General features: G+C 38.1%; 1 protein-coding gene across 1 annotated transcript in view; it reads left to right on the plus strand.

Moving 5' to 3' along the window:
• Cntn5 (contactin 5) overlaps positions 1-27,170 on the plus strand; it is a 1,035,258-nt gene that overhangs the window by 899,073 nt on the left and 109,015 nt on the right. Inside the window, exons 14-15 of the mRNA XM_076926087.1 lie at positions 23,362-23,489; positions 25,269-25,444. Coding sequence (XP_076782202.1) covers positions 23,362-23,489; positions 25,269-25,444 — 304 coding nt within the window. The remainder of the gene's footprint in view (positions 1-23,361; positions 23,490-25,268; positions 25,445-27,170) is intronic.

Below are 27,170 nucleotides of genomic sequence, written 5' to 3' on the forward strand. Positions count from 1 at the left end.
TTTGAAATAATAATACATTTATATCATTTCTCTCTTCCTTTTCTCTTAAAATTTTAAATTAAAAACATAAAAAGTAACATTGCAGAGCACGTGGTAAAGATTAGATCCCAAATTTCTGTGCTAAGTTGCTTTACTACATTGAAAACAGCAAATGTATTTTTATCTTAGAGGTAGCTAGCTAGACACAGCCTTTATTATAATGAGTTTGAAGAATCTTACATAACTAATTGCTAATAAAAGAAGGGAATCCAAGACTCAAAGACCATCTATTTTGTTATATTTGTAATTGTTTATATTGAACTACTTAGTGTTAATGACATTCACTATGGTATTTCTTGTGTATCAGGATTTGGTAACTAGCAAGGCCGAGAACATGTGCACAGATATAAGTGTACATGTCCTCCTCCTAGCGTCTTGCAAATCCTTTTCTTATTTCCTGACTTTGCTTCTTTTTACAGTTAATTTTCCTACCTCCTAGCTCAAGAACCTTCTGCTCTGCTCAGTTGCTGTCCCACATCCTCAGATTTCCTCTTCTCTCACTGGAAGAGCTGGCCTCAGTAAGACTGTTCACTTTCCCTTGGGTCTTCTGTTAATGAACAGTCAGATTCTTACAATCTATGACTTTACAGTAAACACTTCAAAGGGCCTTGAAATGCTTTGCTCATCATATATATATATATATATATATATATATATATATATATTTCCCCAACTATATATAGTTTTTTATATATAGTTATATATATAATTATATATTGATATATATATGTATATATATGAATTAGTTAAAATTTATAGGTGAGTTAACAGGTGTTTGTAAAAATGCCATAACTCACTAATGTCAACATGCAGATATTGACTCGAGTCAACAACTCACAAAGAAAGCAGCTTGAAAGCATCTCTGTGTAGTTGAGCTTACCTTCTAAGACTGTCTGCTCATTTTCTTGCCTATCCATTGATGCTGATTTAACTGTAAATTGAAAGCTTGGGCAATTCCTTTTCTATGGTTCTCTATCCAACACTACCATCAATGTGCAGTGGGGGAGAATCTCAAAAGTGAATTCATCTGACTAGCCAACGAAACATAACTAATTAATATTATGTACTCCGCGGTGATCTTGTGCTTGTTGCCCCCTCTTTGACGTTTAGTTAGTCTTCCTGATTGCTATTTCCTATGTGCCCTCTAAATGAAACACAATTTTAACTGTAACTGTAACATTTAACTCTAACTGTGACATTTTTTTTATTTAGCAGTCCATAGACCTTATTTTACTTATGCTCATGAGGCTGAATGGAAATATCTATGTTTCAGTTATAGATAAAATAAAAAAGATACCAATAAGAAAACAAGCAGAAAAGTCTATAAATTAATCTCAAAATAGTGATTTCCCTGTTCCTATTTTCTATAATTTTTGATATCACAAATAATAATACTAATGCCTTAAGTTTTAGTAAACTAAGGAGAAATATTAAAATTAATAAAACTAGTTTTTTTTTAAGTTACTGGGTAATTTAATGACTGGTGACTTAATATTTTTTTAATCTAACATCTAATAGTGGCAAGAACATTAAATTTAGCCAAAAGATTCCTGGCTGACTCTTTAATTGCTTGCTTGTTCAAGCTATGTTACATTTCTCACTAACTTGTAAAATGATTGATAACCTCTAACCTGCCATATTTTAAGAACCAATTGAGTTATTACACATGAAAATAAGCTGGCAAAGTTTAGAATCTTGGATAAATAATCAATCTTATGTTTTCATGCAGTCCCCAGTGAATGTGCTTCTTGTTCATGGGCTTCAGCCAAGCACTGCTCTGACAGTACTGGGAGTATAAAGAAATAAATGGAAGGCAGGTTGAAGTGTGGTGCTGAGACACACGTTGGGCTTGGTTGACATCAGGAAGCACCTTAAGAAGAAATCTGAAGCTTGGGTCCCCTTTGCTAGAGGTAAAAAAATACTATAAACACTAAGGTTGAAGGACCCAAAAATTGGAGGAGGATGATTATGATGATGATAGTGCCACTGTTTCTATATTAAAGCAGACATCAAACTCCTATAGTCCTTGGCTCTGAGAGCCATCAATGTCAGAGAGCACATGGCATCACAGATGGAAACTAAGGATCAAATAGAAATTCTGATCTCAGAATCAGGCTTTAGTAAAATTCTTTTTTTTTTTAAATATTTTTTTATTAGATTTATTTATTTTATTTATATAAGTACATTGTAGCTGTCTTCAGACACACCAGAAGAGGGCATCAGATCCCATTACAGATGGTTGTGAGCCACCATGTGGTTGCTGGGAATTGAACTCAGGACCTCTGGAAGAACTGTTAGTGCTCTTAACCGCTGAGCCATCTCTCCAGCCCTAGTAAAATTCTTACAATAATATTTTAATATAGGGCTGGAGAGATGGCTCACCTGTTACGAGACTGGCTGTTCTTCCAGAGGTCCTGAGTTCAATTCTAAGCACCCCACATGGCAGTTTACAACTACCTGTAACTGCTGTTCCAGGGGATCCAGCACCCTCACATAGACACATTTTCAGTCAAAATACCAATGTACATAAAATAAATTAATTAAAAAATTTTAATATGTGGTTGCTACCTGAAGTATATGAATCAAACACAATTATTAAAGTCTTAAGGGAATTTAACTATAAGGTAAAATGATATTCCTAACAACATAGATAAAGTTCTCCTTTTAATTTCATACTATTCAAATAAAGATTTTCTTAACCCTCAACCATATCTGGCTCCCAAATATATTCATTCTTACATAGGCTGTCACTCACTTAGTGATGAAATTATTCCAAGAACACTTTTTAAATTTATTTCATGTTCTCTCAAGGGTTCAGTTATACAGACACAATAATATTTTAAAATTTGTGAAAAACCATTGTGCTCTCATTGTTGAGTTTGTCATAACCAAACCAGAATAGATATTACAATGAAGACTCTAACTAACTTTGTGTTCAGGAATTCATTTATTTAGTTAATTTATCTATCTATCTATCTATCTATCTATCTATCTATCTATCTATCTAGTACTGGGGTTCTGCCTAGAAAAACTCATTGGCTTTCCTGATCTATTCCATGTTTGCTCAGATGTTTAGATTAAGAAAAAAAACCTTTCATCTTCCTGGAGTTGTAGGAGGCCAGGATAATAATTGAAATACACATTAGAAGCCTACTAGACTAATGTCCTAATTTTATAGATGAAAGAAACTGCTTTTAAGTGAAATGACTTGGTTAATGGCTCACAGCCAATGGGGCAGAAAAATACTTAGACCCCAAGTGTCTTAATTTCCCAGCGTTTTGTTTTGTGGTTCCATGACCAATTTCCTAATTGTGCTACCATGTAAATTCATGTCATTTTCAATACTATCCAAGTGCCATTTTGGGGGCACAGCATCAACTTGTGATTCCAATGTGTTTTCATTAAAACACTGTAGCAAGGAGGAAGAATTCATTAGTCAAAATAAAATGTTAAATTAACAGTTCATCTTTTGTTTGGTGTATCTTGAGGAAATGGTTAAGACACAATGCTCTTTGTCTGAAAACTATTCTTTTCATAGTTTGCATTACCTAAACCTTCAGTAGACAAAGATATAATTTCAAAAAGCTGATACAACACATGTTAAGTAAGAAGATGCAGTCATGCCTATATCTATTTATATACTCACTTTGTTGACACTTAATCCTGGGCCTTTCTGTGTTAGAGTTGACAGAAGCAATGAAGAACCAGAGTACACACAGGACTGTTTTCATGAGCCTGGAATACACCTGGCAAGCCAAATTCAAACAAATACCACTAGTTAAATCATAACATAGATTCCAAAAGATAACTTTCTTCCTGCAGTAAAGAAATTGGGTCCTATGTTCACATACACTCTGTGAGAATTTCTCAGGGGAGGTATTCACGAAGTTAAAACAAAAGGGTAGTAGAAGTCAGTATACTAGCCAAGGAAGATAGCATCAGGGTAGACCCATCACATTCCTGACCAAGCCTGGGGCTGAAATGACTGTGCTTATCCCTCATAGTACATTAATGAACAGACACTGTGGAAAACTGTGCATCTACACAAGTTATTTCCCTTCTCTGTGGAGAAAATTTTGAAATGACAGTCGATGTGTGAGCTGTAGCCAGTGCAGTTTTAATAGTATTCGGAGCACTGGTTAGTGTAAAATTCAATATTCACTTGGAAGCTGAGCATCTCTGACTCCAGAAGCGTCATTATTGTCCCTCTCCTGAATGGGGTTCCCTGGAACTGTGGCTTTTCTTTTTGATGATGCTATAGGCCAACCTGATTAGGACCATATATTTTTAATTCTTATTAATCAATCTTGCATTCTATGAAATTACCTCAATTCTGTTTTTCACCTGTCATTAGCACAACTTGGATTACTCCCAGCTAAAGAAAATTATAAATGTTTTACTCTTTTCTCACAGTAAGTTAAATTGTCTAACTAATCTGCTTTATTCATTTTTCCAGCAGCTTGGTTTATCCTTCCATCTTCCCTTGGTATGCTCCGCTCATATGGCATTCTCTCTTTCTGTAGACCCAGATTTGTGCACCTGGTGTTCTTGTTGACAAGAATACATTTAGCATTCAAAATGGCTGCCTCTTTCTGTTTCATTGGTCCTTAGCTTACTGTTACTATAGAAACTTTCCTTGGTAAAGAATCTGGCACGGTGCCTGTCTCATCCAGAGCATGCCATGAAGTGTAGCAACTATGCTTAATGTTAAGTGACTGAGTGCTTTCTGTTAGCCCCTGCACAGTGACAGCCATTTCATACATTTCTGGTTCTCACAGATTCTAGATAAACATGATTTCTTCTGTTACAAACAGATTATTTAAGAAACTAAACAGTATGTGTGAAGTTGCTTAGTGCACACATAGAAGACTTTATCTCAGCTGAGAGGCTCTGGGTCAAATTTTCCCACAATATGAATTCACATAGACTGATGATATGCTAACCCCTAAAAATAAGGTGAAAACTGATGGAAGTTCTGATCCAGCTAAGCAGATGATTCCGTCACATGCCTCAGAATCTTTTTACATGAGCAAGCTTGAAACTCAGCAGAAATTTTATCCTATCTGTCACTTTCTCTTATACTTGGCAATATCTACCTAATTTTTTTCAAATATTTCAAGTAAATTAGCTCTTGGATGCTTGTTAGGGGGTGTCAGAATAGTCTCCTGGGTCCTGAGACCATCATTCAGTGATCTCAAATGTTAACTACACAGGAAGATGGTACCCTGATGCCTGGAGTGTGACCCAGAAAGAAACTGCAGTCTAGAAGCCTGTCTTGTTCTCAGAAGATCTTTATGAGAAAACAACAAACAAACAAACAAACAAACTCAGACAATTTCAACATAAAACAAAACAACAACACAAAGGCAGACATTCTTTAGGACACGCCATTATTGTAAGGTAACGGAATCCAAGGAATGCTACCCCAGATTATGGCTAAACAGAAGAAAATGTCCTAAAAATTCATTTCATTTGATATGTGAGAAAGATGAAAGCAGAGACTCCAAACAAAGATCGGTTAGCACACAGGAGCAGAGGGGGCGGTTTTACTGGGCAGCTTGGTCTTGTTAACTCACTCTCCACATCCAAGCTTTAAAATGAATTAAATGACACTTGATGACACTGAGTCGATGCTAGTGGAAGTGTGAGCTGGGAGCCTTGGTGGCATGGCTACCCTCTAGGAGACTGCTACATAAATAAAATGCATCTTTTCAATATTAAAAAGCCAAGCCATGGTCACGCTTTCTAATTAGGTCAGCATAATGTAGTACAGACTAAAATGATCCCAGGTGGGAATGTCAAAAATTTATAATTTTGCCTAGAATTCAATCTCTGTGACCTTGCATGTTTCAGAAAAGCAATAATTTGCTGCTAGCCCCTTCGAGAGTTAGATATTTATAAAGACAACAGGCAAAAAAGATAAGACGTACATGAAAAGCTACACAAGTCGAGAAGGGAATGAAGACAATGAGTCTGTATTGCTATTTGTCGAAGAGAAATGAACATGGCAATTCTTTTGAAATAATTGTCCTCTTGTTCTACATTAGGAAATGGAGGCAAATAAATTATTCCTCTTCAAATCCTGGGGAAACTACTGGGTGATGATCCAATACCACTTCAAATGTTTGGGGCAGTTTTGTTTTGTACTTACTGACACTCCATTTGTGACGACAACCAATTCTCTTTCCATTTTAGAAGCTTCTTGGTGGAATGGTTTGAAATCCTGGGCAAACTGTTCTGAAAGCATCTTGTTACATTCGTTGTGTTTGGCTTTAATTTCTTCCTCTTTGTAAGGTCGATTTCTCATTAGTGCTAAGCCAAAAGCTTGCAGGGAGAAATGAAGAAACATGTTTAAGTTGAAAAAGGTTTTATCAAATCTTCAAGAGCCTGAAAGGGGAAAATGACTTCAGCATAAAATATAAAAACATGCACAAGCAGGTTCATAGCTATCTGGGAAGGTGTTTTCTAAGAATAACATTTATATCAATATATTACTGACTGCAGGAATACATTATTAATACAGAAGATCAGTAATTATGTGAATGAAAAGACTTAAGTAAGTGAACTGCAGGAGCATCACTCAAGCCTGACTTGAGAAACAACAAAAACAGAAGATGAAAAAGTATCTACCAGATATTAAAGTGGGAATCAGGAAGAACTTTGCCAAAGGAGAAAATTTCTATTGTAAAAGCTCATGGCAATGGGAAAGAAATAGCGAGGATAACAAGAAGTCTATTCCAAATGCAGAGTGGGTGGGGATGTGAAGGAAAATGGGGCAGCTTAGAAGATGAGGTTAAGGAAGAAGTTAAGAGTATCTAGAGTGTCTTATGCAACGGCAGAGTTGCTTCTGAAATCAGTTGTCAAACAGTTCCACACTATGAATGGGATAGCTCAATGCTGCAGGTAGATGTAAAACTGCAGATGAATTCTGAGCCTCAATTAAGGCTATAAATGGGATTATATGGCAAGCCTGAGGCTCCTGAATGGTTAGGAAGCAAACAGGTTCTGTCCAGGCAGTTCCTTCCTGGCCCACGTCACTGAAGTACTTCTGCTTGGTAAGGATCAGACCCCAACACCACAGCCCTGGCCGCCATGCCACCCTTCTCTCTTCACCCTTTAATACAGTCCATATCAGAGGGAGGGAAGACACCCTTTACATGCTTTAGTTTAACACGTCAGTGACATCTCTCTTATCCTTCCTATCTCCAAATCCAAACACCAGGGATGGCTCCAAGTACTAACTCATGGATATTATAAAAATTGTATCATAATCTTGATTGAAATTTTTCTTTTTTTTTTATAACACACCTTTATTTTTCTAATTTTTTCATTAACCGTTCCATTCATTTACATCTCAAATGATATCCAATTTCCCAGTTTACCCTTCCACCAACCTCCCCCCTCCCCCAACTGACCACATTTCTGGTTGTCTCTGGTATTATAGTGACAAAAAGGGGATAAAATTAGCGAGGCATAGAACAGGAGAAAAGGGAATGAGGAAGAAAACCGAGCAAACAAACCTCACCTGTCCGCCATGAAGAAAGGCAAGCTCATATGAGTTCCTCATGAGTTGGATGGACTGTGGAGGAGAAAGCCAACTGTGATGATCTGAGATCTTAGGGCAAAGCAGTGGAGGTGAGAGCCTAGAAGGAACCTACCTGAACAGAAGGTTAAGGAAGAGAATTCTAATAACAAGATTTCAAAGACATCAGAAGTGTTCTGACAAGAGCCAGAGAAGCTAGCAAACCATTCACTGGAGACCTTATCATGGCAAGTGATGGAGAAAAAGCTTTTCTCAGAGTGCCAGCTACATCTAATGATAGATCTCCAATATGATAGGAATGGCCTCCGGGCCTTCACTGGCTTTTCTACTCCACCTAGAAAAAGGAGGGTCATCCTTCTCTGAGTCAGAGCCACTTTCCATTGCAGAACTCAGAGTTATTAAAAAGTTAGGGCCATTCCTATAGATAACAGAATATAAAAATATAATCAGAGGCTAGAAAGATAGCTCAGTGGTTAATAACATTTGCTGCTATTGCAGAGGGCCATAGTTCAATTTTCAGCACCCACCTTTGGTTACTTACAACCTCTTAGAACTCCAGTTTCTAAGATCTGAAACTCTCTTCTGACCCCAATGGGCACCTGCATGTATGTATACTTACATACACACAGACACACTAACACACATAAATAAAACATAAAATATTTTTAAATGAATCAGTTTGATAGCATTGAAAGTAGTTATTACAAAAAACAAAACTATTTCACATTTATTATCTGGAGCATTTCGACTCTGGATTATTCCAGAAATAAGTATGTGGATATAATGTATTCTTGTGGGGCTTGGAAGATAGCCCATTAGGTAGAGTATTGTGGTGGCTATTCCTAGTTGTCAACTTGACTATATCTGGAATGAAGTACAATCCAGAATTGGAAGGCTCATCTGTGATCCTGATCTTGAGGCATAGTGGCTATGAAAAGCTTAGGCCCAGGCAAGGTAGTACCAGGCATGTTGGTACAAACCTTTAATCTGGGCTATACGTTCTACTGGAGACCTACATAAGGACATTGGAGGAAGAAAGGCTGTCTCTCTTCTTCGACTGCTTGCCCTGTGGGACTGAGCAACTGCTAGATCCTTGGACTTCCATTCACAGCTGCTGCTGACCATTGTTGGGGAGTTGGACTACAGACTGTAAGTCATCAACAAATTCCCTCACTATATAGAGACCACCCATAAGTTCTGTGACTCTAGAGAACCCTGAGTAATACAAGTACTTTCTAGGAAGGCATGGAAACCTGAATTTGAATCTCCAGAAACCAACATTTAAGAACAGCATAGTGGCAAGCAGCTATACTCTCAGTACTTGGGAGGTGGAGGCAGGAGTATCTCTAGGACTCAACAGCCAGCTGAATCAGTCATTTCTAGGTCCAGTGAGAACTTTTCTCAAGGAACAAGATGGACAGTGATTGAAGGAGATGCCCAACATCAACCTATGACCTGCACATACTTACACATTCATGCACATCCTTAAACACACACACCAAAATATAACATAAAAATTGTAAAATGTCAAACAAATATGGAGCCTCATTTGTCATAAGGGAGAGGAAAGACAAAGGGTAGTGTTGGAGTTAGCATTCTGAATTATGTCCTAAATTTGAAACAGAAATACACTGGGCTTTTCTTCTCCAGTATGACTTACCTACAAAGAAAAGATTTGATGGTGGTACTTAACCTGGTTTTGATTACAGACTCCTTGAGATTGAGGAAAGCTTTCTACGATGCCACCAAAACAAGTGCATGCACATGCAGGATTTCTGACAAAAAACAATTAATCAAACAAACAAACAAACAAAAAAACTCATGAAAAATACAAAACAGCAGAATAAGAAATTAATTTGAAGGGAAACATAAAGATTGTAATAGCATGTTTGTGGACTATAGATTTTTAAGGCAAATTGCAATGAGAAGCTTTCCAGGAAAAAAAGAAAAAAAAAAAAAAAGATGGGCCTATTGTTTATTTGTTGTTTTTACCTCATCAAGCTCCTATAGAAAGCTGACAACCAGGCTCATCCTCCTCACTCCTGCTGCAGAGCCTGAAGGTTCTGGGATTATTCAGTGGTTCAACACAAAGAGCCCTGTACTTTCAAGCTGCGGTAAAGTCCAATTAATTAAAATAACTTCTGCACTAAAGCTCTCTCCCTCACTTTCCCAGAGCTGCAAGCACTTTCTGGGTCAGCACACTTCTTGCCTCCAGTTGCAGAACATCTAAAGACAAAAACTGGTGACAGCCCAGCCCACTTGAGTGTGTCTTGCCCTTAGCTTTTAAAATGTTTACTGATGATGTTAAAGACTATGAATTGCTTTTGTTTGCTTCATTTGTAAGAAAATGTGTCTTGTCTTGTTACCCTTGATTCTCTGCTCCGTCAGCTCTGTGGTTGGCCAGAGCTGTCAGGTTGTCTGTGATTTTATGCAAAGCTTTCTTGGAAAAAAATTTCTTTAAGTCAACAAAGAATGATTCATAGCATAAATTTTAGAACCTAGGATGCTTACTTTAAAATCTTATCCAGTCATTTTAGTCTCTCTTCTGTGCATTTCTTTCCTCATCAAATGAGAAAAATGAGATTAAATCAAATGAGATTATAAGAGATTGAGTAAGTTAATGTGTGTGTGTGTGTGTGGGGGGGGTGGTGGTGGTGATGCGTCTCAGTGGTAAAGTCCTTGCCTGGCATGTGCAAGGCCCTGTGTGTGAGTGATATTGAGGATGACCAAATATATTAATGCATAAAACCTCTGTCTAAAGCTTCTATTGAGCAAAAACTTAATAAATGTTATTAGAGAACATTATCTACCACTGTACTCTTTAAAGGCATTGTATGTGTGAAGCTACTTCATCTTTTTCATCTATAAAATTAGATGGTTTCTTGTATAGCCTCGCATTTCCTTCAGGCTGCATCCATTGAGATCTAATAATTAACAAACCCTAGACTAAATGTCTGTTATTGGGTTGTTAATAAAGACAAGAGAAGCAGGCTACATTTCAACAGTCAAGTAAACAACAAATCAAAGTGTCTTTCTGGAGTCAAGTCTCTGCCACTTCAAGAACATCTTTGACTCAGGTAATGGATGCTAAAAAAGCAGAGCTTTCTCATCAGAAAATGAGTCGAAATTCTTTCAACTCATATTAGGGTTTCCAAATGTTCAAGGAAGCATGAAAGAACATTGCTGTGATGCCTTGCTGTAAGGAACAAAATGTAAAGCAGTATCATGGGTGAATGTGGCCAGGGAGGCCAGGCCTGGGAGCCTGTGCAAGAAAGAGTCTGCTAAGTTGGGGTGAGATGAATGCCCAGTGGAGGAATATGTGAACGCCATAAATGTCATTGCCTAAGAGATAGTCAAGAAGACGCCTAAGAGATAGTCAAGGAGACTGAGCCCAAGTGTGTGTGTGTGTGTGTGTGTGTGTGTGTAAAAAGGTGATAAGGTAAATCAATCCTGATTGGCTGAAAGTAGCTTAAAAACTACAGTTTGGCCCACTCGAATTGCTTGCTACCGGAGCCCCACGGAGATGCCTTCACTCTGAGAGACTGAGCCCACCAACCAGGATGCCCGTCACCGAAGGAGATGAGCGTGCACTGGACCGAAAAGCAGAAGGACACATCGGGAGCCTTACTTGACACACCACCTACATTGGGCCAGACTGAAGGTTAGTGAAGAGTGTGTGCGTGAACGAATGCGATCCCATTTCACTATGTGTTTGTCTACTGCTCCTTATAAAGAAATAAGCTAGTGTAGTCTTTCCTCTGAGTTTTGAGGTTTCCTTCTCGCCTGTGTCTACAGTCTTGATTTTCAACAGTTTACGACATTTCGCCACACTTGCAGAGTAAAATGATCTGTCAACCTGTGTCATTACCAAAAAGAACCATCTCACCACCATTCACTGCACACTATATAAAAGCTAAAAAAAAAAAAAAAATGTAGTTGATGCTTGTATAAGATATGGACATTTTAACAAAACAGTAAGTTGTAAGCCTGCTTCATTTTTTGTTCTTGGGACTTTTGTGAAAAGTCACCTCACCATGAGTGTGGACTGAAATCTGGGTCCCCTGCTCTGTCCATATGCTCTATGTGTCCAGGATTACCACAGCTTCCACATGTGTTAAGCTGTTCAGGTGTCATAGTAACTGAAGCTTGTTCTATGAATTTGAGATTTATTTACTATTTCAGTAAATGATGCCACCAAATTCCTATGTATGTATTAAGAAGAAGAAATCTAAATAATTTCCTCTTGCTGCACAAAAAATCAACTCAAAATAGAGGTTCAAAAATGTGAAAGTTGAATCTGTGAACATTCTGCAAGAAAATATGTAGAGTCACTTTAAAATGTTGATGTGGACAGTGGTGTTTTTCATAGTGAAGCAATAAAAATTTAAATCCTTGAACCGGATTGTATAAAACTAAAAAGATTTGGAATAGAAAATGAAGCTGAGAGATACCATTCAGAAATAGAGATGTTTATAAAGCATTCATCAACAAGGTATTAACATTCATAACATATAAGGAACTCAAGGTTGAACATGAAAAAGCATATGATTTTAAAATGGGCAAAGGACCTAAACAGATGCATATCAAAAAGAGATAGAAATGCCTAAGTAGAAAAAATCTAGGAGGATTACTTTAAATTTTTTTAGGATATTATAAATCAGAAGCACAACTTGTCATCTCAAGCCAGTTGAACATTTCTCCTGAGAGACCAAGATAAACAATAAATCCTGGAAATTAATAAAATTAATGTGTAGCCAAATTTTTCTCTTGCAGTCACCTCATTTTCAAAACAGTTATAACACACTGAAGATCTTAGGAGTTGTGATCTTTATGTCTCTTAATTCATATTCCAAGAATAAATACTATGCTGGCTAGCTTTCATTGTAGTGACAGATACTACATAGAATCCCTGAATGGAAGGAGAGTAGTAACCATTGGTTCTATCCAGCCATGAGTACTATGAACAATAATTATGACTAGCATGGAAAGGTATATTCATGTGTACAACAGTGTCAGGAATTATGGTAATAACCAACCACTTTCAGGTTTGGGGCCATGAGTGAATTTTCTATTATTGTGCTAAATGTGTGCAGTATCAAAATGCCCTTTAAGTTTGTATCTCTATGCACATAGACTAGTGCAACTTTCACAAATCAACAGAGAAAGTTTCTTGTGCAGTGAATAGTAGTTACTATAAAAATCCAGCAGTGATCACAGCACAGAGGATAATTGCCCATAGATTGCTTCATGTATATCAGCATTTCTGTTCCTAATGCTCAGGGACCATCATGGAAGAGCAGGCAGAAGCATTTTAAGAGAGAAATCAGGGGGAAATAGAATGAAACTGTGTCTTCTGGTCTCTAATTTTATTTCATAAATTGTGGCAAGATTTCTTAGTTCAACATAAGTACAATATATAAAATAAAATTGAGTCAATCAACATTAAAACTTCTGTATCAAATACTTACATATTCAATATCTTTTCATAGATTGTATATTTCTAAATTATAAACCTAATCTAAAATCTCAAAAATAGACAAGCAATTCTGTAATGCACACACACACACACACACACACACACACACACACATTATAATAATCACCTGACCAAAGAAGACTTACAGATGAGAAGGAAGCTGACAAGGAGACATGTACTATGTTCTCTGGAACAGAATTTTTATTCAACCCACAGAAAGCCTTTTAAATACCAACTGTTATAGTCTAAACGAAAAAAGAAAACAAGATTGTCTGAGCAAGAAGAATATGCAGTGCTTCAAAGAACAGGAAGTGACATCACTAAAGAGTGCCGAAACATTTTAAAGACATACAACCAGTGATCTGGTCATCACAGCACTTAACATTATTCACCAAGAATCATATTTCCTGAGACCTAGTCCCAAATTTTTTTTTTACTATATTTGTAAGCAGCTCTTAAAACTGAAAGCATCCTCAACATTGAGTCACAGGTAAATGGAGGACCAAATGATGGTACCTGTGTGCAGTAGACAAGAATTCAACCATAAAAGGAATTCATTATTGATTGTTGTAGAGGCTTGGATAATTTGGAACTTGATTGCCCCGAGTGAATAAAATTACCCATAAAAGAATGTTTAGACCTAGTGTATGGCTCAGAGAGTGATTTATTGCCTAGTATGCATGAGGCCCTGAGCTACACACACACACACACACACACACACACACACACACTCACAACTACATTATTCCATGTGATGAGACTAGGTGGCAGGTCCTGACAAAAATCATGCCATGTAACAGGTCTCATGTGAGAGGGTTTTTTTATTATTATTAAAAGGGAGGGGCACGGAGGTGGCCTCTGGGAGGGAGAAGAAAGAAAAGAGTGGGGAACGGAGAATTGACTTTTATTGGGGCTGTGGTGCATGGGCAAGAAGACATGTGACAAGGGTGACAATGTACTGATTCTTGGATAGCTTATGATGGCATGTCTTATGGTCTTGTCTCGAGGTCCTTCGGAAGCTGGCTGTAAAGATGTCTTACTGTCACAGAGTCACTTTCAGCTGTCCGTAGATGTGCCTGTTGCCAACATTCCTCTCTTTTTTTAAAGAGAAAGGGAAAGCCATGGTGAAGCAGAAATATGGGTGTCGGATGTCTTAAACTGCTTCCTGCTGTCCAGGGATGTTGTCAGTTTTGGGGTACAGTTAATCTTCACCAACGAGGCTCATTCAATAGTTGTTGGCATCAGGCTCCTCTGTGGGCAGTGGCTGGTAATCCTGTAAGAGGAACTAATTAATCATTTGGTTGGAAATTATTTAGATTTGTTATTGTAGGAAGGTAGGGAAGAGGTTTGTAAAGCAGGGTGCAAACAATAAATGCAGAAACGTGAGAAGAAGGGGCATTAGGAAGGACACTAGCCATTTCCATATGGGGTTTTCAAAAACCAATGAGAGGCATCACATTGGTTTTGGAGGTCTGTTTTTAGTTGTTGGATTTTTTTAAATATACCCAATTGGTTTGCATTGAAACAGCATTCTTTTAGGAGAAAAACAAAAAGAACACCTTCTTTATCTGTAAAAAGGTCTAGGCCCCATTGGTTTTAAAGTGCCACTGTTGCCAGGGAATCAATCTGTCCTTGGAGAGTGAGTATGGTTTGGGCCATCTGTTGAAGATTGTGGATAAACTGGGAAGCGAACTGATGGTACAAGGTTAAGGAGGTGTCCAGCCCTGCTGTTTCATGGGCAACACCTGAAGTTGTTCCTGCAAGGCCTGGAGGGTCAACAATTTGATTTGCTATTTTTGTTATGTTGGGCAGCTGTTGAGTCCACAGTCAGAATTGATAGGGGCTTTTCTCCATGGTCTCCCCATAATTTAGGGAAAAGAAACAGCAGTATTCCCAACCATCTGGCAGGTAGACAATGATTCACCTGAGCACTACAAAGAATGGATGAGTTCTGGATGGTGGAGCACTGTGGTAGAGATGAGAAACTAAGACTTAAACAGTTTTGTCTAGAGAACTTAACATTCCTATGGAAAATGTCCAGGATGCCTCGAGCGTGATGTAGAAAATGTATGGGGTCATGGTAGCAACCAGGGTCAGGCCAGTTGGTGAAAGACAAAGCAAGGCTATTTGACAGTCACTGGAGAAGTTGTAAGTTGCAACTGTGAGCTAGTTCCAAGGGGCACACATAGCCAGCAATCTCCCAAGCAGCCAGGTTGGGTGATGTTAAGGCTTGGTAGGCCAAGGTCAGGGTATGGAGCAGAATGCTAAATGATAGGTTAGTGTTATTTAGGAGAGGAGATGTCAGAGAAGTAATAACCTTGGAGGAGTGTTTAATTACTTCTCCTATACCCATAGGTTGGATAACTGGGACATATATTCACTGGATATGAATTGTACTTATTGGGAGCCCAGATTTGCTAGTGCCATAGAGTTTACCAACACCTGTTTGCCACCTGGGATTCTATGAGTCCTGGCTAAAGAAGAACATCTTGCACCATTGATAGAAGAAGTGATTGGTCTGTGATGCTAACATATGTATTTGGCAAGAACAATATGGGCAGCTCCCATATTCATCTGCTTATTTCTTATAATAATTCTTTGTCTAGTCAAAAAGGAAACAAATAAAGAGGTCATAATATTTAGAAGGGATTGTAGATATGGGGAAAATGGCAATTTTGATTGTCTCCTGGCATTGGGCTATGGATCAATTTTCTGACCCTATTCAGAGAGACTGTTGTAAGGGGATGTTTCTTGAACCTCAGCTCTCCAGATGTAAGGGTTACACTGGATGGGGAAAAAACAGCAGGGGGAGGAGGAGAACTCTATGTCTAATACAGAATGGTTAAGCGCAATTGCCAGAGGGAAGCCTCATTTTTCTAGGATTGGGGACAAGGTGGTTTTTCCCGACATTCTCTGAAGCTTAAGGGAGCAGGGTTCTGTTGGGGATGATATGTAAGAAGAGTTATTTTGAAGTGGAGGGATGAGGGGTTTGAGGTAAGACAGGTGAACCCAATGAGAGAGTTGCTCAAGCTTAGCAGCTGTGGGGGTTCACAAGAATTACCTTGAAGAGGCCCTGCCATTTAGGGGGAAAAGGTGAGGGGGTAATTGTTTGGAAGGGAGAGAAGGACCTGATCACCAATATTGATAGGGAGTGTACAGGAGATAGTGTGTGGCTGTGGTAGATGGTGGTCACTAAACTTCCATAGGAGGGAGCAGAGATGACAGAGTAAGAGAGTAGGTGATCAGGTAGGGGGAGGGTTTGGGTAAAAGACCAGGAGTCAGAACTGAATGTACATACATGATCTCAAAAGGTAAGTTGAAAAGAGGTTGCTTGGGGAGAGCTCGTAGGCTGAAAAGGGCCAGCAGTAGGAGTTTTATCCAATCTAGCTGAAGTTCATGTGACAGTTTGACAAGGATGGTTTTTAAGGAGTGGTTAGTCCATTCTGTCTTTCCTGAGGACTGGCTGTGGTGTGAAATATGAAAATAATAAGGGATATTGAGGGCTTGAGAAATTTGGGAGGTGAATTTGGGACCATTGTCTGATTGGAGGGAGGTTGGGATTCCAAATTGAGAGATGATTTTATGAAGGAGATCAGAGACTATCTGAGCCATTTTTTTTTTGATAGTGGGGAATGCCTCCACCTACCCTGAGATGGTGTCCACTAAGATTAGGAGGTACCTGCCACATTTAATAGTAGTCTTGTAGGTAAAGTCAAGTTGCCAGTGAGTTCCTGTCAGTTCCTCTATCCTGGTGGGTAGGAAAGAGGGGCTACAATACCTGGAGTTGAGGTCTGACATCTGACAGACTTGTAAGAGGCAGTGATAGAATTTAAGAAACACAAGTCCTCAGTGTTAGGACATAAGTGGGTTTTAACAAAGTAAGTCTTGGCTGTTAGGATGAAAGAGCAGGTAGAGATAGTACAGAGTCTGAAGAGTGTCAGAGGGTGACAGATGGAAAGTTGGTTATGCTGTGAGAATGTCCTGTGGTAGATGAAACAAGTCTAGGCCCCCAATGGCTTTAGTTCTAGCTGACTCATCAGCTGTGTTCTTTCCCTTGAAGATAATAGAGTCATCCATCTCCTGGGACTGGCAGTGGAAAATTTGAATAGCAGTGGGGAGACAGGAGGCTTTTACCATGGCCATAATTTGGTTTGCAGATCCACTACTTGTCATAAGTAACCAGAGCTCCTTCCAGGTAGCAGTGTAGGACAGGAGAATATGGAAGGCATATTTGGAGTCTGTACAGAATTTTAGGAATTATCTCAGGCCAATTGGAAGGCATAGGTAAGATCTATTAGGACAGCCTGTTGATTAGTGGTGTGGGCCTGTAGGACCTGTGCCTCATCCACCTCTGTGTCTGACACTGTAGCATAGCCAGTTCTTCCGGCTTCTTCATGTAGAAAGAAGCTGCCATCTGTATACCTGGTATATATGACCTGAGGCAATGTGCCCTCCTATATGTGTAAAGAATGGGTTAATACCTTAGTTTCTCTAAGGTTTCAGTGTAGGGATGAGATAGAAGGTGACCAGAGTTTGGTTGAGGAAGATTTGAAATATTAAGAGGTGAGCATGATTAGAAAGTAAGTTTGAAGTCCATCACTTTTAGCTGTCCGTGGGTGTGCCTGACTGCCAACACTATGTATTTTAAGTGTAGAAAAATGCAAACTAAACCAGGAGAAAGCAAACAAGCAGGTATCTTGTATAGGATTGTATGGAAAGGAGCTGGGAGTGACATTGAGAGGAGCACAGTAGACCTTCGGGATGATACTGAGAGGAGCATTGTAGGTCTTGGGGTGACACCTGTGTTTACTCTCTGATCCTCATATACCTGGCATGACCTTCCACCTACACAGAAGAACTCTCCAATATGTGTTAAATATACAAACTTCTAGTATGCCTCATAACTCAATAAAGCCTTTGAAATAGTTGACAATTCTGTTTTGTTTTGAGAAACCAGGTTATATTCACACTATATCAAGCTCATTCTTCTGCCTCATCTGACCACATCTTGTGTGAGTCTATGGCAGCAAATGGAACCCAATGCTTTCTAGCTTAAAAGCTTATAATACTAACAAATCACTAAAGATTTAGAGATATATAATATAATATAATATAATCTTGTGAAGAATCCAAAAAAAATTCAAGAAGCTTCTGGAATCTAAGAGCAGCACCCAGCTAAAAGCCAGCAGGAAGGAAACAGCAACATGTATAATCATGAATTCTTCTCAAAATAGAAATGAGATTGGAAAGCAGCTCTTCCTAGCATCTGGGTAGGACCCTCCCTTGACCACACCTAGATTCCACTGAACATTTGCCACCATTTAAGCAGAGAACCCAGCTAGGCAATCCATCCTTCAGGTTCTAAAGGAGGAAATGACTAAGATAGACTTGAAAGGAAGGTACTTTTCCTTTCAAGTTTGTTCTGGGCTCTGCAGTGAAAGAAACCTGAATCACTTACTGCCGAGCAACGTAGGAATCCTTGGTGTCTTTTTCTTCATTTAGTAACTGATGGGCTCACACATCGTTTTTATTTCCTTGATTTAGAGCTTTTTCATTTGTAAAATGAGGTTTGACTACTCAACTTACACATTCTACTCTAAAATTCCATGTTACAGGATTGCATTTCACCGTCTGTACCTATTGTGCTATATTTTGACCACGTGACCTTCTCTTATCCAGACCCATTCCCATTTCTATGCTTTGCTCAGGAAACTGGTCACTAAGAACTTCACCAATGTGTCCCCAGCAATGTTGTGGGAAGAGAGACAATGGCATCCTGATGGAGAGAAACACCTGCCCCATTATGCCCTCACTTCCTACAAAGATGCCATGTGTTAAAGAGGAATACAACAACAAATTTAATTGAAGAATGTGGGGAGTAGAGGCCACCAATGTAGCTGTGTACTCCGCAAATACTTGCCATGTGGACATCTGAGCTATAACATTTATGTAAGAATTAGCTCAAAGAAGTCTATAGGATAGTGTCCAAATACAGTACATCTGTGACCTTAGCAGAACAGGAAGACACTCCTCTAATCCCTCCGTCTCCTCTCTCTCTCTCTCTCTCTCTCTCTCTCTCTCTCTCTCTCTCTCTCTCTCTCTTCCATGCACAGATACTGTTACCAATAAATTCTCTTATTTTCTTCTGTTTTGTTTTATCTTAGTTTGTAACTGTTCTTTGGATGCACATATGTTTTCTCAGAAGAGGCAGAAAGAGTGTGGGTGTAGACAGGAGGGGTGGTTGGGAGAATATCAGAGGAGTTGAGGGGGGGGGAAACGCAATCAGGATACAGTGTATGCAAAAGTCCATTTTCAATAAAAGAACAATAGAAAAAGATAGCAATGTGTTAAAAAATTTAAAAAATGTGAAAAGCAGCTGGAGAAAAGTAAAAGAAAGGAGGAGGAAAGACATACTAGGAAATAGGGGGTACGGGGGAAGAATGGGAAGAGCAGGGACTGAGGGAGGGAGATCATGCTTTACCAAAGAAAGCCTAATCATTGTCATGGGTCAGACACCAGGCATCTCCACCCCTCTTGTTTAAGTATTGACACTACAAAGAGGCTATCACATCATGAAAATGCTGGTGTCATGACTAGATTGATGCATTTATAATTTAATACTACTATTAATACAGTCTTTATTGGCATGGGGCAACTAGGAGGCAGTACATAGCTTTGAGAAAGCAGGTCACTCAGGAAATACTCTAACCTGGCAGATCTTGTCTCATAGCTCATAGGGCTCATCCTTTACTCTGGACTTTGGATTCTAGTGGGTGAAGTTTCCTACTTGACATACACCTCCATTATGTTCTGCCTTTCCTCAGGTTCAAAGCAGTGGATCCAAAAAACCATGGAGGAAAATCTCTTCCACTGAGCCAATTTAAATGTCTCCTCCTTTTAAATTCATTCTCTCAGAGGCTCTGACAGTACAACAGAAATGATTGACACAGCCACTAAACAATTTGGCAGCATCAAAATAAATTGTTTCTTTCCTGAGATAAACAGTTTATGTGGAATGATCAACAGCAAGTGAAGAGTGCAACAGGATATCCAAGGTGGAAATGGAACTGACCATGGAACAGACATACATCAAGTTTTTAACCGTATGTTCTGTGAGCCAAAGGCCTGCTGACAGACTAGGGCATTGGGCAAACTAACAAGACAGAGATCCAGTCATTAGTTGTAGGTGAGAACAAAACTCATGGAATCTAGAAATCAGAGCTAGTAGGGCTTCACATCAAGGTAATATGCTGGTTCCTCTCCACCCCTTTGCTATCCAACTCTGAGTCCAAGGATGTTTAACATAATTAATTCCCAAATCTGAACATCCCGAAATGTAGCAGTCAAATAGTGACAAGAAAGAGGAGAAGATAATGAGGCTGGAAATATTAATTTAGTCTTCAGTTATCTAAGTAATTATGCGTGTGGTAGCCAGACATTATGATTGTAAATCATATTCATTATCTGCTTTGTCTTTTCCAAGTTAGAAAAAAAAAAAAAAAAAACAGGTGAAGATTTACATTTTAAATCAGAAGATAAGATTTTAGTTAAATGACAGACACTGCTATTTAATGGATTAATATCATAGCATTCAAAAACCTTCATTCTCCCTAATAGACTAGTGGCCCAAAGTATAAGCATATTCATATCTCATCTTTTAAAAGAAAGATCTGTTACTTAATATGATGTTTGATTTTAATTATCAACTTGATATAATCTAGAATCACCTTGAAAAATAATTTCAGCAAGTAATTTTCTAGATCAGGTTGGCCTGCAGATATGTCTGTGGGGGTTATTTAATTATGTTAATTTATGTATAAAGACCCAGCCCATTGTGAGCAGCACCAATCCTTAGGGAGGGGGATCTTGGGCTGTAGAAGTGTTCAATACAAGCTAATACTGGCAGAGATGCATATATCCATCCTCTCTCTGTTCTTGGGTGTGGATATAACTACTTCCTTTGAGGTCCTTTCTTGACCTCCATGATATAATGGGCAGTGACCTAAAATTGTGAGCTAAAGTAAACATTTCTTTTTCATTACTTAATTATTTTTTGTCAGGGTAATTTATCACAGCAAGAGAAAGAGAACTGGGGTATCTCTTTTGTCAATGAGATCACACTCATCTTAAATCAAGAGCTGAAATACTGCCAGTTTCTGACATCCTTGTATTTCCTTAAAACACATGAACTTTGAAGCCAAATTTCTCCACTGTTATGTTACACTTTTTTTTCAACTTGGTAAAATCTAAATATTTTCAAGATATTAACCATCTGTGAAAATTATAGCAAACTAAATGTCAACAGTCTATAATTCATGCAAAAATATGGAGTTATGTATATAAAAGTATAATTTTGCTTTCAAATATATATTTTTACTGTATATTTAACGGGGATATACTGGAATAAGTTCACTATCTTCTTGTTTGATAATAAATAAGTCCTTTTCAAATAATAAACATAGCTTTACATTGTCTGCCTTGATGGATTATGTAACCTAATCTTTTATTTTTTTATGTAACCTAATTTTTGTTTTATTTTTAATTATGTATATATGTTCATGTGTGAGGGATTTTATTACCTTTAATAATATTTCAGTTTTAGTTATATGCATATAAATCTCTCTCCCTTTCTTTCTCTGTCTCTTTCTCTGTCTCTGTCTCTGTCTCTGTCTCTCTCTCTCTCTCTCTCTCTCTCTGTGTGTGTGTGTGTGTGTGTGTGTGTGTGTGTGCTCGCGTGTGTGTGTAACCATGGCAGTCAAAAGAGAGCATAATTTCCCTTGGAGCTAGAGTTACAGGCAATTGTGAGCTTCCACACAGAGGTTCTAGGAACTAAACTCAGGTCCTCTTCATGTGCATCAAGTATTTTTAACTGCTGAGTCATCACTTCCACCATAGATTTCATAGTGTTTACAGGCTCTGTATTATCCATGGATCTCAAGTAATCTCTCTCTAGATGAACTAGAAGACAAGCTTCTCCATTCGTAGTCTGTCTTGATTCTGAGCTGATCTTCAGTCTTTCATCTTGCAAATCAAGAGTGAGCTATAGTTAAAATCATAGAGTTTAAACTGGTGTCTTTATCCATGACAATGTGTACATTCATTAGACACTACCTTTTAACAGCCTAGAATCTTTTATTAATTGTTATGATGTTCAAAGCTCTATATAGTGGTCAGCCCCGGGTGGCAAGCCATACTGAACATATATCCTAGAAAAACATGAAGTAACTCAGTAAACCAAGTCCAGGCATTTTTCTTTAATCATCCCAGGTTAGGGTTATGATAGTACCATGGAGTAGGAGGTTGTCAGAAACCTGAGGGCTTAATTCTAAGGGTTTAGATTCACTAATGCCACTGTTTCTTACCCTTGCAGCCAGACTGTGACTTCTTGATTGCTAAAAAAAAGTGTGTCTAGAGTCTAAGAACATATCCCCTAAAGCCCAAAGGTTGCTTCTTCACTTCAAGCAGCTTGTGCAGGTTGCTATTCTGGTGAAATAGTGGGTTACACTTCACAAGCATGCAAGGGAAGAAAGGACCAAAATGCTAATTAAATCTGAAGTGCATAAATTCCCAGAATGATAAATACATAGGGTAATGTGGTCATTGCAAATGTCAACCTCATTTGCACTGAACTTCTAAAACTTTTAATAATGCCTTAATTTGTCACCCTTATAGAAAACTGAAGGTCCACTTTTACAAAAGGTCATGTAAGAGCCCAGCTGCAGACTGGGCTATCACATTTCTACACTAGGAGGTGCAGTGTGAACAACCTGTTTAGCAGGCCGCAGTTTCGTGCCTTTCACCCAGCCTGGTGCTGGGGCAGCCATTGATCAGTGCTTGGCTGCATCCAGTTGATTTTTTATCTGCACAAGTCCTCATCTGTGTCTTTATCCTGTTTTTTTTTTTTTTTTTTTTTTCTATTTGATTTTTGAGGTCACCTTTGGTTTAAGGTGAAATACGTAAGTTTGGCAATAAAATATGGCTAGGTGCTATAAGAGAATCAGACTATAATGGCTAAATTCAGGGTCGCCTTTCTCTGCCACTTTTAAAATTAACTGTCAAAAACTATCACAAGAGAAGTAACTTGCAAGTTTCTTCATCTTTTGGATAAAAGAAGATATTAAGTGAGTTTATTACAACCAATTGTGATGTGTAGCAAACATCTATCACTTCTTATTTTCAACATGGATCCTTCTTCGTGCTTCTAATCTCTCACAGGAGATATGCTTTGAACTTCATCAGAAGTTCTTGCCATTTAGTTGCTTTGCATTGAAATGGGAACAAACCCTTTTTTAATAATTTTCAGAATAGCTATTCTTCCAGACGGAAGCCTGCGGATCCTAAATGCTTCTAAGGCAGATGAGGGAAAGTACGTTTGCCAAGGGGTGAACATCTTCGGTTCTGCGGAGATTGTAGCTTCTCTGTCTGTCAAAGGTAAGAGAACAGATAACATTCCTGACGTTGTACAGCTTTGACGTCTTAGCCAAAAAAGTAAAGACAATGTGCATATACATGTGTTTGTATGGTTTGACGGTGTGAGTAGCTTAGGTTTGTCAGAAACACAGAACTGACACAAAATTTCACTTCAATCATTCAAAGACTGGAAACAAAGCTTGGAACAATGGCTCTCACCTGTAACCCCAGCACTGAAACTGTTCAGTTATAAAACTCCATGAACATTAAACATTACTGGTACCCAACCCAGTGGCCCAGTCTTTGTTCCCACCTGTGATAAGGTTCCCATCTTCTGATAAGGTAATGATGGATCCACAAATATTTTATCAATGGTAAATGTTCTTCCTTAACTGAGCATGAAGTGGGGAATCAAGTTACTCAAGAATCCTCTGTCCCCACAATCCTTCAGCTACAGCACACTGTGTTTACCTGTCCTGTCTGACAAAGCCATGATTTAGAGACACAGGCACAGTATGACCTCACGAGGTCACGCTTAATCTTCAAAGTATCACTCTTGCCCTCAACTTGTATTTTTTTTCTCATAACTGTTCTGACGAGTGTTATTTATGAAAAGACCCCATAGGTTGCCAGGAACAGGGTTCTCTTGTGAGACTGCCCTCTAACGATTCAAAAAGTATAGTACAAAATGAAGCACATTGATAAACTGCTTGTCTGTGTCTTTCCTTGTCCACACTAGAACTCTAAAAAGGATAGGAGAGAGAAACAAAAGCCTGTCTCCATCCCTGCCTTACTTTATTGACGACACATCATATTGCAGTCATTTAACCCTAATTCCTGAGTGCACGACCAATATCATTTTATTCGTTCAATGTTCATCTAAGACCATAAAAATCATATTAAAATGTCAGTTTTTGAAATCCAGCTGTCACTAGTAAGCAGTTAGAATATTGTTGCTGAACTAAAATCATGACCACTCAGTTTTTAAAGGTTTTATATATGTAAACATAAAGTATCAAAAGTGATATTTTATAATGAGACAGTGCCTCTTTTGTCCCTCCTCAGATCATAGAGGGCTTGGTCCAGCACAAAGCACGTCCAAGGTGGTAACCTTACATGTTTAGCTTATTGACATAGTTCTTGGGAGAGAGTTCTTGAATTTTAAGCTGTAATAAATTAAAAAAGCAAATTCCCCACACCATCTGCCTCCTGATACATATAACATCTTTATTTAAGTAGCTATAAAGATGATCAGAGAGGTTCTAGCTTCTCCCTCCTTATATTTTTTCCCATGCGGCCAAGTGCTGCTTCTAGCTGTTTTGCATTTTATTTTACATGTATAGATGTTTTGTCCACATATGTGTATGTGTACAATAGGCATGCCTGGTACCCGTAACTGTCAGAAGAGGGTGTATGATCCCCTAGAAGAGTGTTACAAATATGAGCTGTTCTTGGAATTGAGCCTGGTCCTCTGCAAGAATAGCAAGTGCTCTTTTGCTGTCTAACCACCTGTTTTGCCCTTGCTTCTGGTTTTAGAATCACTTGTCATTTTGTTCAAGTTCAAGACTAAACAGAATAGAAAGTTTAAGATCATTAATCTTTTACAAAAGTATTATAAAACAAGCAGCTGCCCAAAAACCAAAAGCCTAGTAGTAGTTCAGCTTTTGATGACATAGTTGAAGATACACAATCAAAATCTATAGAACTCTTCATGTTCCATGTTTAAGCTTTCCATACAGTTTGGAGAATATGAGGTGTATGGAGCTGATTGTACTAATGCATGTGTTTTTGCCCCAACAGAACCCACAAGAATAGAGCTTACTCCTAAAAGAACAGAGTTAACTGTTGGAGAGAGCATTGTCCTCAACTGCAAAGCCATCCACGACTCTAGTTTGGATGTCACTTTCTACTGGACACTAAAAGGACAACCTATCGATTTTGAGAAAGAAGGTGGACATTTTGAAAACATCAGGGCTGTAAGTTTATATACTTTTGCTTCTTGAGTAGTAATTTTACATGTTTTGATTCAAAGATAAAAAAAGATTCATCTATGAAAGATCAAGAAGAACATAGAGAAAAATCCCATGTCATTCAAACAATTACTTTTTCCTACTATAAACTGAAAATAGCATTCCAAAACCCAGCAGGAATTCTGCAGTTTATTTGTGTGTGAGTCTGGTTAGTTTACCCTTACTCAATTAGTTTAATGATAGCACTGCAGTTTACATGTTGTGTTGAGCAGTTATATTGCTATAGAAAGAGGCTACTCTCCTGTTTAAAAAATTATTATCAGTAACTATAATACAGGAAACAAGTGAGTCTGTCTTGTTCCTCAAGAAATAGTAGCTTCTGGAAGCTCATCAATTTCTCCTCAGCTATTAAGGTTAAATTTGCAACCCTTAGTCATACATGTTCGCTAGTTCCCAATAAGCATTATCTGTCCAATCTCTGCATTTTAGTTATATTAAATATTACATATGTTCATGGTAAGTGACCACTTGGAGAGAGCAATCTTGTGCACTGCATAGCACAGACCACCCCAGTTTCTGAACCCTATAAAGAAGGGAGAGAAGGCCCCTGCTCCATGAACTCATTGAGACAAAGAACAACTTAGTGAGAGAGAAAAGCCATAGAACATATGGTGAAGACACTGATGTAGGCCAGAATTTTTTTTTTCTACAATAACTGCCAAGTTTGGCTCAACTAAATTTCTACCTAAGAAGTTAATCTAAAATGTTATTGTTGATAGCAGGGTGGCTTTGTTTTTCATTAAAAACACTTTGAGAAACACCAGACAGCTCTAATGATATTGAATCTAAATGGTGAAATCCACTTTGTATTGGACTTAGCATAAAGATTCTGTAATATCATTAAAAGAAAAAGTCTTAGACCAAAAGTTGGTAATTATTTGGAGGAAATCCAGTTCCATCCCTCGTCAACCACAGGCACTTGCTTTAGCCTCCTTTTCACAACAGAAAGTGAAAATTTGGACCAGATAACTTCTGAGGTTCTTCCCAATTTAGATTCCCATCAGATCCTTTTACATAGAAATGGAAATGGCTGTTATTGCATTTGTCAGTATGACCCAAATTAAACATGTTCTTCCAATTTACTCCAGTTTACTTTGCAGCTAAGAGGAGAAAGAATATGTCAGAATTTTACTTGCCAAGTGAATTATTAATCATCTCAATGAGTAACTAGTTATATTGACTAAGTTGTGTATAAAATATTTAGATTGTGTCAAACTTACTTTTTTACAACTTTTATGGTGTTTTCCTTCCATTGATTTTTCTCTAAGATTTTTATCACATCATTAAGCAGAACCAAAAACATTATCATCTATATAACAAAATAAACTGATAAAGGTATATGTTCTTAGGATTAGCTTTAAATATTCATTTTGAGCAATAATATATATATATGAATGAAATCATCAATACTTTATATCTAGAAGTATTCCCTATATTTTAAAATAGCAAGAAAAAAACAGATGGACTTTGAAAAGTTAAAAGATAAAAGAATTTTTGCTGTTGCATCTTAGGTATGACCATTTTGGGCTGATATCATTTCTATAAATTAATTATCTTTGATGTTTTTCCACAAATGCCTATACTACCCCCTGTGCTATCTTTTCCTGAAGAGGTCAAAGACCCCAGTTTCTGTGACAACCTGATGCATAGTTACAAGCCACATTAAAATTAA

This window comes from Arvicanthis niloticus, chromosome 27 (genome assembly GCF_011762505.2).
Source record: "Arvicanthis niloticus isolate mArvNil1 chromosome 27, mArvNil1.pat.X, whole genome shotgun sequence".
In the NCBI taxonomy this organism is placed as follows: domain Eukaryota; kingdom Metazoa; phylum Chordata; class Mammalia; order Rodentia; family Muridae; genus Arvicanthis; species Arvicanthis niloticus.